At 41.4% G+C, this 18,624-nt stretch overlaps 3 protein-coding genes across 3 annotated transcripts in view; all 3 read right to left on the bottom strand.

Annotated features, from left to right (window-relative positions):
- Nucleotides 1–1,916: 1,916 nt before the first annotated feature.
- On the bottom strand, nucleotides 1,917–2,873 carry LOC307200432 (olfactory receptor 10AG1-like; the record flags this gene model as incomplete). Its single annotated transcript, XM_079948977.1, has 1 exon — nucleotides 1,917–2,873. The coding sequence occupies one exon, from the start codon at nucleotides 2,871–2,873 to the stop codon at nucleotides 1,917–1,919; it is 957 nt and encodes a 318-aa protein (XP_079805103.1).
- Nucleotides 2,874–10,093: 7,220 nt separating this feature from the next.
- Nucleotides 10,094–18,624, bottom strand: part of LOC307200425 (olfactory receptor 10C1-like) — a gene marked incomplete at both ends in the record, with an annotated part of 106,243 nt that continues 97,712 nt past the window's right edge. The window contains one exon of the mRNA XM_079948970.1: nucleotides 10,094–10,830. Coding sequence (XP_079805096.1) covers nucleotides 10,094–10,830 — 737 coding nt within the window. The remainder of the gene's footprint in view (nucleotides 10,831–18,624) is intronic.
- On the bottom strand, nucleotides 16,690–17,617 carry LOC307200431 (olfactory receptor 5V1-like; the record flags this gene model as incomplete). The annotated part of the gene is given in 2 exon segments (XM_079948976.1): nucleotides 16,690–17,020; nucleotides 17,022–17,617. Coding segments are annotated over 2 exon segments (927 nt in total).

Raw genomic sequence — 18,624 nt, 5'->3', positions numbered from 1 at the left:
AGACTTGGTGATTCATGATTAGTGTGTAATGCAATGGATGACATATTGAAACATAGTGATCCTATGCCATGGCTGCCAGGAGGCAGCATTCTGTCATCCTCAGGAAGGTAAAGACATACATCTGAGCTGCACATCTAGGTTTGGAAATGCTTTTATGCTTTGTTTACAGATGTGCCAAATGTTCTGTTGGTTGGATCATGTGCAGAGAAGATTTTTATAACTGATTCTCAAATGCCCCATTCACTTATTCTTTTCCTTAGGGTATATGTGATGGGGTTTAAAGCAGGAATCACTACAGTGTTCATAAAATAAATAATATTGTCACTCACCAGAGTGTAGCTGGACAGGGGCCTAATGGAGGCAAATAAGGCTTTCCCATAGAATAATTTCACTACCATGAAGTGTGAGGATCAGAATGAAATTTAAGGGTAGCCTAGATCATATGGATGTAGGACACAATGATCAGCAAGAATGGACAGCAACTTCATATTTGCAGGTGTCTATACATACCATTTTTACTAGTGGAGGGATATCACAGAATAAGTGCTGCCCAAAATTAGTTCCTGGCATTGGGTTGTTCGACAGTAGTACCTCTTGAGTTGTGTGAAAACCACTCTGAAGGAATATTTACAGCCGGAGAAGGCAGTCTCTGAGCTGGGAGTTTGACTAAAAGATAAAGGTTATTGTCTTTGAAGAGTATACAGAAATGCGAGAACTTGAAAGCTGAATTTTAGTATAGGAGTAGTGGAGTAGTGAGGGAACACTATACTTAAACCCCAGTCCAGTAGGAAGAGGATGTATCTTCTAATCCCAAACTAGTTAGAAGGGGAATGACTGCTGATTCCCTGGTCTGATATTATATGTCTACTAGGTAAAAGGTAAAGGACCCCTGGGCAGTTATGTCCAGTCAAAGGTGACGGTGGGGGGAGGGGCTCATCTCACTTTTCAGACTGAGGGTGTAATCGTTTATCCACAGAGAGCTTTCTAGGTCATGTGGCCAGCATGACAAAAACGCTTCTGCTGCAACAGGACACTGTCACAAGTGCCAGAGCACATGGAAACAACATTTACCTTCCTGCTGCAGCGGTACCTATCTATCTACTTGCATTGGTATGCTTTCGCACTGCTAGGTTAGCAGAAGCTGGGACAGAGCAATGGGAGCTCACCCTGTTATGCAGGTTTAAGCCTCAGACCTTCCGATTGACAAGCTCAGGAGGCTCCGTGGTTTAGACCACAGCACCACCCACGTGCCTAGCCACTAAGACTTCTGGAGATTTCTAAAGGTTGGGAAGGATAACTGGCAGATTATCCTTCCCAACTATTTCAGAACTAACCTGACAGAAAGTACCAACCTGTTTCAGAATCCCCAGTTATTGAAACCTAAACTGTACCATTTCTGTGATAAGTTTAAGTAACTGAAGAAAATCAAAGCTGTACACTAACCAACTTATGGAAAAGCGTGTGACATCTGATTAGTTCAATGTGTGTATAGTTTGCTGTTTCTTTGAAGATTTCCAACTCCTGTATTATTTCTGTTTATTCTTCTTCTTGTGAATTAAATCCTTTTCCTCTTCAAATTCCATACAGTAAGTCTCTGAGTATGAGTTTTTTTAAAATAGGAAAAATACAGTATACAAGTAGAAGTAAACTAATCATGCTGTAGAGGTTCCTGTATAGCAAACAGTATAAGAAATCTAATCATCAAAGAAGGTACAGATTTATTGTTAAATCAAAGAATCACTCCAAAATTATCGCTGAGGTACAGGCAATATAGGTTGCTAGATTGGAATCAGGTTCATTTCTGTAATAACTGTTATAAATTAGACCATAACAATATATTTACAGCCATTTAATCAAAAATGATATGTCCTGTTTTTATTTATTCTTCTTGTTGCCATACTCCATGCTTCAGATGTTCAACTTGTTGGGTTCTGTACAGAGAGCAACCGTGAAACTGTCTTCTTAAATGCTCCCTTCACTTCTTTATTTCTTAGGGTATATATTATGGGGTTCAAAAATGGACTGACAACTGTGTACATAAGAGAAATTGCTTGGTCGCTCCGTGGAGTGTAGCTGGACTTGGGTATTAAGTAGGTGAAGAGGGTTGTCCCAAAAAATAGTGTCACCACCATGAGGTGTGAGGAGCAAGTGGAGAAGGCTTTTCTCCTTCCCTTAGCAGAAGGAAGTTTAAGGATGGTTGAAATTATACAGATGTAGGAGAGGATGATCAGAAGGAAAGGACTCATGATGAAAATAATAGACACTGCCATGACAAGAATCTCATTTTTGTAGGTATCTGTGCATGCCATTTTCATCACTGGTAGGAAATCACAAAAGAAGTGCTGGATGTGTTTAGAACCACAGAAGGGTAAGCTGAAGATCCATGCTGTTTGAGCAACTTGCACCAAGAAGCAAATAATCCACGCTGCGGCTGCCAGCTGTGTACAGACTTGGTGATTCATGATTTCTGTGTAGTGCAATGGGTGGCATATGGCAACATAGCGGTCATATGCCATAGCTGCCAAGAGGCAACATTCTGTCAGCCCCAGCATGGCGAAGGCATACATCTGGGCGGCACATCTTGTTAGGGATATGCTTTTATGATCTGTTAATAAATGTACCAGCATCTGGGGCACCACACTAGTGGTGTAACACATTTCTAAGAATGATAGGTTCACTAAGAAGAAGTACATGGGAGTCTGAAGAGAAGGGTTGAGTTTTATGAGCAGAATAATGAGCATGTTTCCCAGCAAGGTGAATATGTATGTCACCAGAAAAACAAAAAACAGCAAGATTTGCAGTTCAGCAAGATATGAAAAGCCCTCCAGAATGAACTCATTCAGATTGGTCTCGTTCTCACCTAGTTGTTCCATAGAATGCTTAACCTGTATGGAAAAGGAAAAGATATATACAAATCATGTATTAAATCAGGTAATTATAGTAGAGCTAGCTGGAGCATACAAAAGGCCCATCTAGTGCATAATCCTAATTTCACTGTGGCAAAACAGAAGCCTATGGGAAGCCTTCAAACAGGACAATAATGCAATAGCTCTCTTCCCAATAGGACAACTGTCTGTGACAATGGAAGTAAGATAAAGCCATTATAATAATAATAATAATTTATTATTTGTACCCCACCCATCTGGCTGGGTCTCCCCAGCCACTCTGGGCGGCTTCCATAAAAACCAAAAATACACTAAAATATCACAGATTAAAAACTTCCCTGAACAGGGCTGCCTTAAGATGTCTTCTGAATGTCAGGTAGTTATTTATTGCTTTGACATCTGATGGGAGGGCGTTCCACAGGGCAGGCGCCATGACCGAGAAGGCCCTCTGCCTGGTTCCCTGTAGCTTTGCTTCTCGCAATGAGGGAACCGCCAGAAGGCCCTCGGCGCTGGACCTCAGCGTCCGGGCAGAACGATGGGGGTGGAGACGCTCCTTCAGGTATACTAGAAGGCATTGAAACTTTCTCGAGTGTAATTAGGATAATGTTACTGGAGGCAAAAAAGTTCCCAAATTTCCCCAAATTCCTTCTCAGAGTTTGGAATTCTAAATTAACTGGCTTTCTCCCTGGAAATAAAACCAATACATTCAAGAATTCTCCCATAGTTTCCTTCATATTTCTCAATCTTTCAATGAGCACAGTGTAGACTCAATTTGTTCCATTTTCAGCTTCCTCATATATCCCTGCTCTCTCCAAGTGCATGCACATTGCTAGTGTGCAGATTTACATGTTGAGAAAAAGGTGCAAGAAAGAAGCAGTGTTATGCTTTTTTGCTGTTGACCAAAAACTGTCTTCAATGATGCAGCTCTTTAAATATTAACAAATCTCTTGTTTCATAGTTCTTCATGGTCAATAATCCACCATGTTTCTGATGACTTGTATGAATTCCTTTAAAAAGCATAAAAGAGTAAACTTGATCCAGTTGTACATGCATTTGGATTAAGGTTATCACCAGTTGTGTTTTATCACTGTACAGTGACATTATATCTCAGCAAAGCACAACACTTTTAAAAAAGCTGTCACATGTTCAATACCATAACATGGTTATTATTGATGCTGCCAGAACTCATTCATGCAGATTATTTTTAAAGTAACAAACTAATTTCTTTGCCCCTTGCATCTGAGCTTTTAAGGCTGGGATGAAGAACCTTTGGTTTTCCAACTATTAGTGGACTATTTTTCATTTCAGTCAGGGACAATGGAACTCGGATTCCACTAAAACCTGGGGGCCACCCACAGAGCTTCCTCCCATTTTTTTACAGCGTGCTTCAGTATCAGCTCATCTGAACTGTTTTGTGAAGCAGACTTCAAATTGCAATCGTCTATTAGCCATGAACCTGCCAACCTAGCATTTCAAAAGCACGTCAAAGTGCAAGTAGATAAATAGGTACTGCTCCGACGGGAAAGTAAAAGGTATTTCCATGTGCTGCTCTGGTTCACCAGAAGCGGCTTAGTCATGCTGGCCATATGACCCAGAAGCTGTACGGCAGCTCCCTTGGCCAATAAAGTGAGATGAGAGCCGCAACCCCAGAGTCGTCATGACTGGACCTAATGGTCAGGGGTCCTATTAGCCATGAAATGGAAAGCACTCAGGTACAATGGGTTGTACTCAACACTGCTGTTCCACTCACAGAAGAGACTCCACTTGTGCATGGGAACTTAGATTCTCCTGAAGCACCCACACACCCTCAAAACCTGCTCTAGGAGGTTCAGCGACCTTGTGGAGCACACTGGGGGAAGGGGGGGACATGTGATCAGAAAATGAAACTGAAGTCCCATTGCTTGAATTCTATGAGCACTGTAACTTTTCTTCACTGTGATCTGTGGCTATATAAGTAGAGTAAGGTAAAACACTGAAAAACACACACTAGTTTGATTTGAATCATTTATATTCCTTTATTTCTTCGTTTCTTTCATGGCTTGAATTTTCTTGGTTGTAAAATAAAAATGAAGATAGATATATGATAGAGATAGATGATAAATGATAGGTGATACATAGATAGAAAGATAGATGATTGATAGATAGATAGATAGATAGATAGATAGATAGATGATAGATAGATATAGATAGCTAGATAGATGAAGATAGTAGATAGATAGATGTTAGATATAGATAGATAGATAGATGATAGATAGATAGATAGATAGATAGATAGATAGATGATAGAGATAGATAGATGATAGATAGATGATAGATAGATAGATAGATAGATAGATAGATAGATAGATAGATGATAGAGATAGATAGATGATAGATAGATGATAGATAGAGATAGATAGAGATAGATGATAGATGATAGATGATAGATGATAGAATATCTCACAGTTGAGATTCTCCTAACAGTATCTAGCTATAAAAGCATTACAGACAAACATACCAGAATTAAAACACAGTCAGTTGTGACCAAAGGTTCTTTGATTTAGATGTAACAATCATACCTTACTCCCAAAAAATCTTACTTTGCAGAAGAAGTAACTGCTGTTTTGTGCTTCAGAGCGGTGCACAATAATGCACCAAACAAAGATATTTTCATATATGTGATCTCATTCTTGATGCAACTCAATTTTGAAGGAATACGTTTGGGAATTTTCTGCTAACTAATCCATGGGGGTAAGAATGGCTAACAATATATATATATATATATATATATATATATATATGCATATAATCCTTGGGTGATGCAAGAAATTACCATTACTTCCAGAAACCTCACATTTTTATAGGAATTGAAAATACTGCTTTTCAATGCAATCTAAATTTCACCCATCTAATTTCCTGTGGATTCAAACTTCTTTCAGGTTTTTTCTACAACCAAGCAGTTATATAAATTTTATGAAATTAATGAATGGATGGATAAAAAAGACTAGGTAGTCATGTTTGATTAGAATAACATGAATGGAGTGGGTCGTGCAGTGCATTGTATGCATACCAACAGCTGCATCCAGTACACTATACAAGGGCTTGAGTTATACACAGTCCTTCATCAGTCTAGATAATAATCTAAGGCAAATGAAGACCAACTTCGAAGGGAGTGGAAGTTGTGGTTCAACATGGCTGTAGTTATTTGGGGTGGCCTCCCGGCTCCAGCCTGGCTGTGGGAGGAGCACTGGCTGTTGTGGGGCGCACTGGCTGCTGGAGCTCACCCACAGTTGTAGCCACAAAATGGCACTTGCTGAAACAAAGACAGTTTTCAGTGCCAAAAGCTCATCACTGAAGGAGGGTGTTCGGGGCTGCAGTGGCACCTAACATGTGTGGGAGATACTCTCCACCGCCTTCCCCACAGGGGAGAATTTTAGTAAAATCTAAAACGTGGTCATACACACACTTTGTGTGTGTCAGAATTGGGTCTGTGAGTAAATGGATACCTAATATTTATTGAGAAAAGATGTCAACTGTATGACAGCAATAAACCAGAAAACCATTGTTACTGAGTGTGCTTCAGACTTAGCTCTTCAATAACCATGTAAGACACATGTAAATAGCAGGTTCCTGTACAGCAAACAATCTACAAAAAGAAATAATCAATAATCAAAGCACGTTTTTATTTTTTGCTTTGTTGTACCACCATAAGCGGTGGTTTTTATCCATGTACTTTTATTTTGTTTTGATTTATTTTGGGTTGGGGTGGGGTGGTTGGGGAGTGGGGTGGGTATTGGTTTTGTTTTCATGTAATTGTTTTTGTTTGTTTGCTTTTATATTCTGTAAATGGAGGCAAGTATGAGGCTTGGGATTCCTACTGTGGAGGGGCGAGGGAGGTATGGCGGTGGGGGCAGATGTCATAGGCAAAGGGGATCGAGATACGGATATGCTCGTACCCCTTCCAATCTGCGCCCCATCCCGAGAGACGAGGGTAGGGTGAGCAAGGATTACTCACCTCCGTCACTGGTGTTGTGCAATGCCAGGTCTATAGGCAACAAAACCGCCACCCTGTGAGATTTCTTCACCTCGCAGGGGGTTGACCTGGCATGTGTGACTGAGACCTGGGTGCGCGAAGGGGATACTGTTACCTTACGAGAGATGGCGCCCCCGGGTTTCTCCGTCCTTCACCAGTCGTGGACTGTGGGCCGGGGGGGAGGGGTGGCGTTATTAATCCGGGAAGATTGTTCTTTCAGGGCTCTACCATCGCCATCGATCCCCGGCATTGAATGTGTTGGCCTAGTGTGGGGCTCCGAGGTGAGCTTGGCTGTCTGGCTGGTGTACCGGCCACCTAGCGCACCAGCAGCCACCCTGTCAGGCCTGCTGGAGGCGGTGGCCGGCTGGGCCTTGGAGTTCCCTAACCTATTGGTATTGGGGGACTTCAACATCCATGCTGATGCCACTCCCTCCTCACAGGCTCTGGACCTGGTGTCTTCCATGGCGACACTAGGGCTCTCCCAGTTTGTTTCGGGCCCCACACATCAAGCAGGCCACACGCTGGATTTGATCTTTGGCGTCGGTATAGATGTGATCATGTTTCCTTCAATGAAGGTGCCATGGTCTGATCACTATGCTCTGAAAGCCAGGATTGACGTTCCACCCCCACCCTGCTTGGGTGGCGAGCCAATTTGGGCTCGCCCGCAGAGGCTGATGGACCCTGATAGATTCCGTCAAGCCTTGCGGGACCTTTCTCCCCCTGGCGACTCATTGACTGAGCTTGTTGAGGCCTGGAATACCCAGCTCCTGGCAGCCATCAATGAGATCGCACCTAAGCGCCCTCTGCGACCCCGCAGAAACCGGGCTCCCTGGTTTACCGAGGAGCTCCGGAAAATGAAGCGGGACCTCAGATGGTTAGAGCGAGTATGGCGGGGTGCCCGTGACGGAGCCTCAAGAACATCTTATAGGGTTTTTATGAAAACCTATGAGATGGCAGTGAAGGCCGCTAAAAAGTCCTACTTCTCGGCCTCCATTGCATCCGCTAGCTCTCGCCCGGCGCAATTATTTAGTATAATTCGGTCTTTAACGTCCCTCGAAGGACAGCCAAATTTAAATAACAATTTGACACACAGCTGTGAGGCATTTGCGAGCTTTTTTGCGGAGAAGGTCTTGTTGCTCCGCCATGACCTCCCTGCCAATTTGGATACAATAAAGGAACTGGAGGCCCCTCGACTGTCCTCGGGTTCAGTATTGGACCACTTTGACTGGATATCCCCAGCTAATGTAGACAGATTCCTCCGAGCTGGAAAGCCCACCACCTGTCCTCTCGACCCGTGCCCGTCCTGGCTGATTAGAGCGTGTCCAGAAGAGGTGCGGGCCCCCCTGGGGGATATCATCAATCTGTCCCTTGGCACCGGGACATTCCCAGGGGAACTGAAGGAGGCAGTGGTGCGCCCGCTCTTAAAGAAAACATCATTAGATCCCTTAGATCTATCCAATTACCGCCCGGTCTCGAATCTTCCATTCCTGGGTAAGGTGATTGAGAGAGCGGTTGCTGAACAGCTTGGTAGGTTTCTGGATGAAACATCAGCTCTGGATCCATTCCAGTCCGGCTTCCGTGCTGGTCATGGGACCGAGACGGCTCTGGTCGCCCTAACAGATGATCTCCGCAGGCAGCTGGATCGAGGCGGGTCGGGGCTGCTGATTCTTCTAGACCTGTCAGCAGCCTTCGACATGGTCGATCACGAACTCCTGGACCACCGCCTTGCCGACGTGGGGATCCAGGGCACAGTCCTTCAATGGCTGCGCTCGTTTCTCTCTGGTCGGGGACAGAGGGTGGCGCTTGGGGGGGGAATTGTCATCCCGCCACTCCTTGGTGTGTGGTGTGCCTCAGGGTGCAATACTCTCCCCGATGCTTTTTAACATCTTTATGCGCCCCCTCGCCCAGCTTGTCCGGAGTTTTGGGCTGGGCTGCCATCAGTATGCTGATGACACCCAACTCTATTTGTTGATGGACGGCCACCCGGACTCGGCCCCAGACACACTGATCAGATGCTTGGAGGCTGTGGCTGGATGGTTACGTGGGAGCCGGCTGAAGTTAAATCCTTCGAAGACAGAGGTCCTCTGGCTGGGACGGGACGACATGGGACTGAGGGGGCAACTCCCATCTCTTGCGGGGGTGCAATTAGTGCCAGCACCGTCCGTTAAGAGTTTGGGTGTAATCTTCGATACCTCCCTCTCCATGGAGGCGCAGATTGCAGCTACAACAAAGGCGGCATTTTTTCATCTCCGCCAAGCTAAGCAGTTGGCTCCTTACCTCTCTCGCCCTGACCTAGCCACTGTGATCCACGCGACGGTCACCTCCAGACTGGATTATTGTAACTCGCTCTACGTGGGACTGCCCTTGAGACTGACCCAGAAACTCCAGCGGGTGCAGAATGCCGCAGCGAGACTCCTTACGGGGTCTTCGCTTAGAGATCACATTCATCCGGTGCTATACCAGCTGCACTGGCTCCCGGTGGAGTACAGGATCAGGTTTAAGGTGCTGGTTTTAACCTTCAAAGCCCTATACGGCCTAGGGCCCTCGTACCTACGGGACCGCCTCTCCTGGTATGCCCCACAGAGGAACTTACGATCTTCAAATAAAAACACCTTGAGGGTCCCAGGCCTCAGAGAGGTTAGGCTGGCCTCAACTAGAGCCAGGGCTTTTTCGGCTGCGGCTCCAACCTGGTGGAACGCTCTGTCACAAGAGACAAGGGCCCTGCAGGACTTGACATCTTTCCGCAGGGCCTGCAAGACAGAGCTGTTCCACCTGGCATTTGGTCAGGGCGCAGCCTGACCCCCTCCTCTGGCAATCTTACAAAGCTTTAGTTTATGGTTGCCATCAATTTTGATTTTAATTCATTTTTATAATGTTTTATAATGTCATACTGTTTTAATGTTGTTAGCCGCCCTGAGCCCGGCTTCGGCTGGGGAGGGCGGGATATAAATAAAATTTATTATTATTATTATTATTATTATTATTATTATTATTATTATAGTTAAAGCAAGAATCCCTCCCAAATGATCACTGATATACAGAAAGTCCAGGTTGCATTGGTTTGGGATCTGGTTGGCTTCCTGCAATAATGCAGCCACAAGCCACATTTGAATGAAATATATACATCCGCTTAATCAGTAGTTACGTCTTCGGTGTTGACTTTTTTCCTTTTTTCTATGCTCCATTCTTCAGACATTCAGCTAGTTGGGTTTTGTGGAGAGAAGACCCTTGCAATTGTTTTCTTATATGCTTTCTGCACTTCTTTATTTCTTAGGGTATATATAATGGGATTTAAAACTGGAGTGACAACTGTGTACATAAGAGCACTCATTTGGTCACTCCATGAAGTGTAGCTAGTCTTGGGCATTAAGTAGGTGAAGAGGCCTGACCCAAAAAATAATGTCACCACCGTGAGGTGTGAGGAGCAAGTGGAGAAGGCTTTCCGCCTTTGCTCAGCAGAAGGAAGCTTAAGGATGGTTGAAATTATACGGATGTAGGAGAGGATAATTAGTAGGAATGGACTCATGATAAAAGTGATGGTCACTGCCATGACAGCAATCTCATTTTTGTAGGTATCTGTGCATGCCGTTTTCACCACTGGTAGGATATCACAAAAGAACTGCTGGATGTGTTGAGAGCCACAGAAGGGTAAACTGAAGATCCATGCTGTTTGAGCAACTTGTACCAAGAAGCAAATAATCCACGCTGCGGCTGCCAACTTTGTACAGACTTGGTGATTCATGATTACTGTGTAGTGCAATGGGTGGCATATGGCAACATAGCGGTCATATGCCATAGCTGCCAGGAGGCAACATTCTGTCAGTCCCAAAATGGTGAAGGCATACATCTGGGCTGCACATCTAGCTTTGGAAATGCTTTTATGCTTTGTTAACAGATGTGCCAACATCTGGGGCACCACACTAGTGGTGTAACCTATTTCTAAGAAAGCTAGCTCTTCCATAGAATGGATATCCTGTATGGAAGAGGAAAAGGCAGATCTAGATTATTAATTAAATCAGATGATTACACTATTGATACTGGTCTGGCTTGCATGTCACACCAGGCAAAAATGTAATTTAGGATAAAGGAATTCTACAAATCCATAGTTAGTCTGGAGAAAGTTAGGGCATTAGAGTGGATTCAAATCTCATGGCATGGCATGGCAGCAAAGTGATCAGAGAAGAACAAAGTAGATTAAATTTTCTTCCTGGAAGCCCCCATTCTCATATGTTGATGCTAAATTATGCTTTGCTTAGCCTGGCATGCAGACCAAACCATTATCTTTCCCACTCCCTCATTTTCAATCTTTCTCAGAACTGTTTTGTTAATGAATGTAATTACCCCATGAACCTCATACACAAATGCCTTTGAAATTGGATTAATAATTGTCTAAATTATCACATGCTTGAATTCAAAACAGATTTTACAAAATGCTTAGGAATTTAAGAAGTGCCTGCTGAATCAGCCAAAAGAGCTATGTGGTTCATCATTCTGTTCTTACTCTGGCTTTCTATAAGACCCCCAGGAGGGTGTGAATACAATAGCACTCATAAATGGGCATTGTTCCCAAATTTTCCTAATTTATTGTGAAAAAGTGCAGAAAAAGCACTTTCCTGGGTAGATTTTTTGGTGAAGCAAAAACAGTGGTTTGGCTTACAGCTCATTAAATACTAGCAAATTTATAACTGCATAGGTTTTTGTGGTCCACAGTGCATAGTTGAAGGTGTTGACTAAAACAGTGTAAAGGCATTGCTAAAACAGTGTAAAGAAGTAAACTTGATCCAATTGTACATGCAGTTGGATTAAGATTCTTATAAGTGGAGGACCGCACTGCATTAAAATAACACAATTTTGTCATGTGATAATATGGTCAATGCAAACACATCATGAATAATGGTGCTGCTGGAAATCAAAACTAATCAGTTCATGTCAAATATAGTAGGTTTGCAGTTCTCAAATATATAACATGCCCTGATCCAATCATGTGAACTCTAACCCCGAATTAGGAACTGTCCTGAGATAACCCTGTGAGAGGAAAGGCAGTCTATAAAACTGATAAGTAAGAAAATATTTTGTAATTCAAAGCAAATCTGATTATGAGTTAATTTTTACTTTTTGTCTTTTTATCCATTCTCTTATTTGTTTTCTTTAGCTTTTTCAAAACTAAAATCTCTCTAAGCAGTTAGAAAGCACAGATCCTGCCACACATATTCAAAATGGGGCCATAATTGTCACTGGAAATGGCATAGTGTGATTGTGTAACAACATCTCCAGGGGCTGTGTGGAATTGAGAGAGACAGAGAGGGGAGAGAGGTCCATCCATGTTTGATGTTTTGCAGACTACACCTTCTTTTTCATTGGAAATAATGTGCAAGGAACCCTTTTAAAAAGAAGCAGCTTGCTAAAAATTGTTTGGGTAACCTTGTATTACTGCATCCAACTTACTGAAGGTATTAATGACATTGCAAGCTCATTTGATGGAGTCAGTTTGCCAAACAGTAATCAAGAACAGTGGATAGATGCCAATTAATATGTTGCACTCTTTTATTACTCCGGCTTTCAAAGCATCACAACATTCTCAACTGTCTTAAAAACATAATAAATGGGGATAGTCTGTGACAATTCCAGTGTGAGTCAACACTATTGTCATCTCTTGGACTAATGTATAGATTTAAATTTGATTATTCATCAGCTCTCATGCTTTCCAAATGTCCCAAATGCAAGTCATCCACCTTGCAGGTAGAATAATTTAAAAAGAGAGACGTCAAGTGGCACCCATGAGTCTGCTTTGAATCATTTGCATTTTATTCATTAATTATGTCTCTTTCCCTTTCCTTTCCTCATCTGTTTATTTCCCTCACCTTTACTTTTCTTGATTATGATTCTAAATGAATCAAAATAAATATACATATGATCCCATTGTTGGGAGTTTCCTAGGAACTGGGTCTAGTTGTCAAGATTGCTGTCCTTAATACACACACACACACCAGAATGGCTGCCTACTGTTTTGTCAGTGACTGTCTTGTCAGCCTGACGTGGCACCTCCTCTCTCCCCCAGGCATGCAGCACCATTTTAGATTGTTTCCCAATCCCCTCGGGCCACTGTGGAGGCTCACGGGTTTCCATCTGTCCTTCAAATAAGGCAATCCATGGCAGCCCTGGGGTGGCATAGCCATCTACTTATCCCAGCCAACCACTCAGCACAGCATCCCGTCGGCTGGGAACATCCTTAATACACATACACACACCTCAACACCAGAATTAAAACGCAGGCAAGCGTATTCATGTTTCATCAGAATTTATGACCTTTGATTTAGATTTAACAATCATACCCCCCACACCCTTAAAAACTTACTTTGCAGAATGAGTGCTTGCTCTTTCTTGCTCCAAAACAGTGAAAAATGGAGCTCCAAACATAGGTATTTTCATAGATGGGCTCTCACTCTCAATACAGCTCAGGATTGAAGGAAAGTGTTGGGAATACCCTGCCAATGAATTCATGGAAGCAACAAAATTCTATGTATTTAATCCACTAAAAAGAAGTGGTGTTATCTCTAAAGTTGCAAGGAACATCAAATTACTGTATTTACAAAAATCCTATGTTTCCAAAGCCATTTAAGATACAATTTTCCAATGGCTTTTTATATATTTAGCATTTCTAAATTCTTTTTGAATACTGCTTTTAGTCTCCCCCTTTTATAATCAGACCATGTGTATGATTTTTATGAAATAAATAATTTATCTTTGTGTGACTGTTCAACAGACACATTTTCAGAGGAAGCATAAGAGTGGTAGCAAGTCCTGCTTCCGACCTACACATTTGCTAGAACATCAGCATGTTTTCTACCAGGTGTGCAGCATTAGTTTTGCTAAACTGGAGCATTGCTCCACCACCCACCCTAATATTTGCACATTTTATATGGATGTTTGAAGTGAAGTGACTAGGCACAAGCCGATGCTCACATCTAGGTGGAATTTTGACGTATTCACTGTATTTATACCATCCAATGCTTGAGGGAAGCTAATTCCACAGAGAAAGTGTTGGGAGCATTTCTCTGATAAAATCCATCAGGGATAGAATGATAATAAAACAGTGTTGTAGGGAAATTCAGGTCAAAAGACCTCTAGAGAGTTCAAAAAGTGCTACATGCAGAAATATATTTTCCCTTTTGGTATGGAGATGAAACAGGCAATATCATTACAAATTCATTCATTAGTGCTTGGTAGGGAAGAATCTGTAAATTATGCTTGGTCTATTAGAATACAATGAATGGGCATTTGCTAAAGATACCCTTTTAGATAAATTCCCATCAGTATTTCTAGTGCAGGTAGACAAGCTTTCAACTCCCACAGTTCTCTTAGGAGGCCTCTCTCCCACAGCCTTCCTCTCTATTCCCACAAATGGGGATGGAGAACCTGACCATTGGCAATGCTGCCTTTGGTAAAACAAAACAGAGCAGAGTTTTCATCATCACAGAGTAAGCATTAATCAAATGTGAACATTATGGTTCTCAGGTGTGCAATGTTGCAACCACACACTGTCATAGTGCAGATCATGGTGCATACCTCAACAACAGGTCTGGAGACAAAACTCATTTCTAGTAAGAATACGGGGGCGGGGAGTCAGTAGCTAGAGTCAAGTGCAAAGACACAGTCTGGAATGTGAAATCTGTGGGCATTTAAGCATTTTCTGGTCTTATAGAATATAGTGAATGTGTATATATGTATGCATGCGTGTATGTGTGTGTATCACCCCACCTTTATTTATGCCTCAGCTCAATGTAGCATATATGTTTCCTTATTTTATACTCACAACCATATGTGAGGGAGTTTAGATTAAAGAGCAGTGATTGTCCCATGGCCATCCAGTGAGCTTCATGGCTGAACAAGGACTTGATCCTGAGTATCTTCAGTTCTATTCTGACATTGCAACTAATACATTACTGAAAGGATCTGTGAAACAGGAATGGAATACAAATTTGATTTGTTTCACATTTTAATTTGAATCTAAATAATCCATACTTCCTGAAACAATATTTTAAACAAAATGCTCCTATCCTTTGAAATCTCTTTAAACTTCTCTGAATTTTGCCATACAGTTCTCCAATAAATAACCTGTACACAAATGTGTATTCTGGGGGAAAGTATACCTAGAAATGCATTTTTTAGTGAAAATAATGCAGAAATTGCATTCTGTTGGGCAAGATTGCTTGTAATAATGTGTATATTAAGGTATATCCTTTATTTTGTGTTTTTTTAAAGCTTTTTTATCCCAACATTCTGGTACAAAAGGCACTTTGCATTTTAAGTCACAATGCCATTTTAAAAACACCTAGCAATATAAAAAGGAAGCAGCAATTGAAACAAAAAATAGAATCATTATGTGCTACATATAAAATAAAATCTGCAGGAATGAAATGGTATTTTAATAAACAATGAAAAGCCATGAAGGAGCTTTTTTATGTTTCATAATATATCTGCAGCCATTAAGGTTTCCTCTCCTGGTTCCATTCAAGTGTGCTTTTACTGTAACCTGAAAATTGTCATTCTCAACTCTGTTCATTTGAATGATTTGTGTATAGCGCTCCATACCTGTACTCAGAGCAAATTCAGTATAGAATGTTAGGGATACAAATTAAAGAAGAACACTGCAAGTTATTAACAAACGAAGAGAGGTTTGTCATGAAATACATTGCAGATATGATATCAGGTGTAGGACAGTAGAGCATGGCTTGGTTAAAATGTCCCAAAGAGTCACAAAATCTTTCATGTTTGGATTTCATTGAAAAGCTCCATGCTATTCTGGAAGCCTTTAAGTCTTCACTCCACCAGTTAGGAATAATTCAATTCAATTTCTCTGGACAATCTTAATTTGAGAACTGGTGCATTTTGTGAAGTATGCATATCAGAAATATGGCAAGCAGTTGGTGAAAGATGCTCATGGGAGTACGGGTGGCAGTCTCCTGTCCACAGATCCTCTTTTCCAAATGGTGCCAATATCCCTCCCAAGACTGGGGATCCAAGATTAAAGCCATCCATGAAATGTCTAAAAGAACTCTTAGCAGTGAAGGTTTCCATGTTATGTCAATCCTTAGCATTGTGGTATTAGTTATTTAAAATACAGAATTGCCATCTCTTTTATTCACCTTTCTGTCACCTTTGGAACAAAAGTGCCTGAAACATATTGGTTCCCAACGTCATAATGATGGAAGTTAACCAGAGGAATATTTTGAAGAATTCACCTATGAATGACTTCAGTTCTAAAAAAATTACCAAAATTTGCCTAAAGTGGGATTTTAAGGTACATCTAAGGTTTTGCTCAAGAAATTATCAGTGAAGACAAAATATCTATCATCCATCTATCATCTATCGTCTATCGTCTATCATCTGTCGTCTGTCGTCTGTCGTCTATCGTCTATCGTCTATCATCTATCAATCATCGATCTAATCTAATCTAATATCTATCTACTTTGGATCATGCATACCACTATACTGAAATGATCACATACAAGTTAGTTGATCAAGGTTCCATATTTATTTGCAACTTTCACTACTGGCAGTTACAAAACAATGCACCATTATTATTATTTTGGAAACTAAGGTTAGAGGACATCACATACCTATCAGGAATATTTAGCATCATATGGTAAAACAGAAATCACATGTCTCTCAGCTCATCACACACCGTGTAACATTTTATTTTAAAGAAAGTTCAGTTGTCTTGATCCACCATTTATTAGCAGTGTGTCTCAGTTAATCTCAGTTCTTGTTAAAGGTCCAAACTTTATAATGTTATCTAATTAATAACTTACTTATTGCTCTTTTCACTTCTTTGTTCCGTAGGCTATAAATGATAGGGTCAAGCGTTGGAGTTATGATATTGTAGAGAACCCCAACAAGCTGGTCCTTTTCCAGTGAGTAGCTGGAGGTAGGTCGAAAATATGTGAATATCCCAGAGCAGTAGAACAGAATCACAACTGTGACATGAGATACGCAGGTGGAAATGGCCTTGTGACAATGTCCTTTTTGCCAATTGTTGAAAACAGCATGAAGAATCAACGAGTAGGAGATCAGAGTAAAGAAAAAAGGGCTAAAACCTACAAATACACCCACTGTGAAAAGTGTCATTAATTGATGTGTCAGAGCATGAAATACTCAGCAATGGAGGAATGTCACAGTAAAAATGACTGATCACATTAGATCTGCAGAAAGACAGGCGGAATGTGAGTGCTGTATGGAGAGTAGCATTGAAGAAGCCACAAGCCCAGGATACTGCCGTCAGCTGGAGACAGGTCCATTTAGTCTTGAATCTTGCATAGACCAATGGGTGACATATAGCAAAGTACCGATCCAAAGCCATAGAGGCAAAAAGAAATCCCTCAGCACCCGCCAATGAGATAAGAAAATACATTTGTGCTGCACAATCCAGTAAGGAAATGTGTGGAGATTGGACCCAAAGATCTATGAGCATTTTAGGGAGAGTCACGGAGATGTAACAGATATCTAGGAAGGAGAGATTGCCAAGAAAGAAATAGATAGGTGTGTGGAGGGACTGATTTAATAGAGACACAGTGATGATGACTGAGTTGCCCAAGAAGCACATAATATACATTGTGAGGAAGAGGATGGTGAGCAAGGACTTCCCTCTTTTAATAGTTACAAATCCCAGAAGTACAAATTCTGTTATTGATGTTTGGTTGTTAAAGAAGGGTGTGCCCATGGTGTCTTATCTGAATATTACAGTTAGGAGAGTGCTATTTTAGAAATTTCAGTACTATTCAGCATTATCAGTGAAAGCTTGCCAGGTATAATGCAGCTATATAGACTGTATCACCTTCATGGCTTTCCGTATGCAACAAATTCCACTGTGTGGTTGTACCTGAAAAGCAAATTGTTACACTCACTGTCAATGAGCAAATATCACACGTATGAAGGTTAACAGGATTTGCTACCCTCTCCCCTTATATGCTTAGGTCAGTTTGATCTTTTTAGGACTCAAACTCCTGCCCTCAGTTTCATATACCAACCATCATCAGTTCTTCTTTACATTTGTTAAGATCAGTCTTAATGACCTTGCAGCTGAGCTTTCCATGCAACTTCTGGTTGCTGCCAAAACTGTTAACCACATATTGGAAAGCTCCTACATTACCACCCGTTGGAGGATGGCTTATTAAATAATTAAATAAATAAATGCATAAATGTTGGGATAGATAAGCTGACGTTATAGATAAAATTGCATTATTACCCGAGGAAAAAATAAACCAGTTCCTCCAGTTTCAGGGTGTGTGTATGGGAGAATCAAACCATTTTATAACACACTAGAATTTACACTACAATTTTGTCCCATTGCATATAATTTGTTTGTGTAAATATGATAATAGAGTAGGAAAATATTGACCAGTCCAGCCCATACCATGGCTTCCTGGCAGGAAGTATGCATTCTGTGATATGCAGACCACAGGCACCGTCTCAAGTGAAGTTATCGGGAGTTTCAAAAGAATTTATATTTTGATGCCTCTGACCACATCATGGACACTTCCACAAAGAAAAAAATAGCAAGAGGTTTGATGAGAGTGCACACTATTTGTGTGCTCTTAGAAATAACATGTAATAACTGTCCCTATCATTCCTCCCTATGCAACATACTTCTTTCATTTTCTATTAATACGAAGCACAAACACTCAGTTCTTATTCTTGCATACTTCAAAGAGCAAATTCAGAGGATGT

Source organism: Podarcis cretensis (assembly GCF_951804945.1).
Source record: "Podarcis cretensis genome assembly, chromosome: 13".
NCBI classification, from domain to species: domain Eukaryota; kingdom Metazoa; phylum Chordata; class Lepidosauria; order Squamata; family Lacertidae; genus Podarcis; species Podarcis cretensis.
This window is presented reverse-complemented; position numbering and strand designations above follow the sequence as displayed.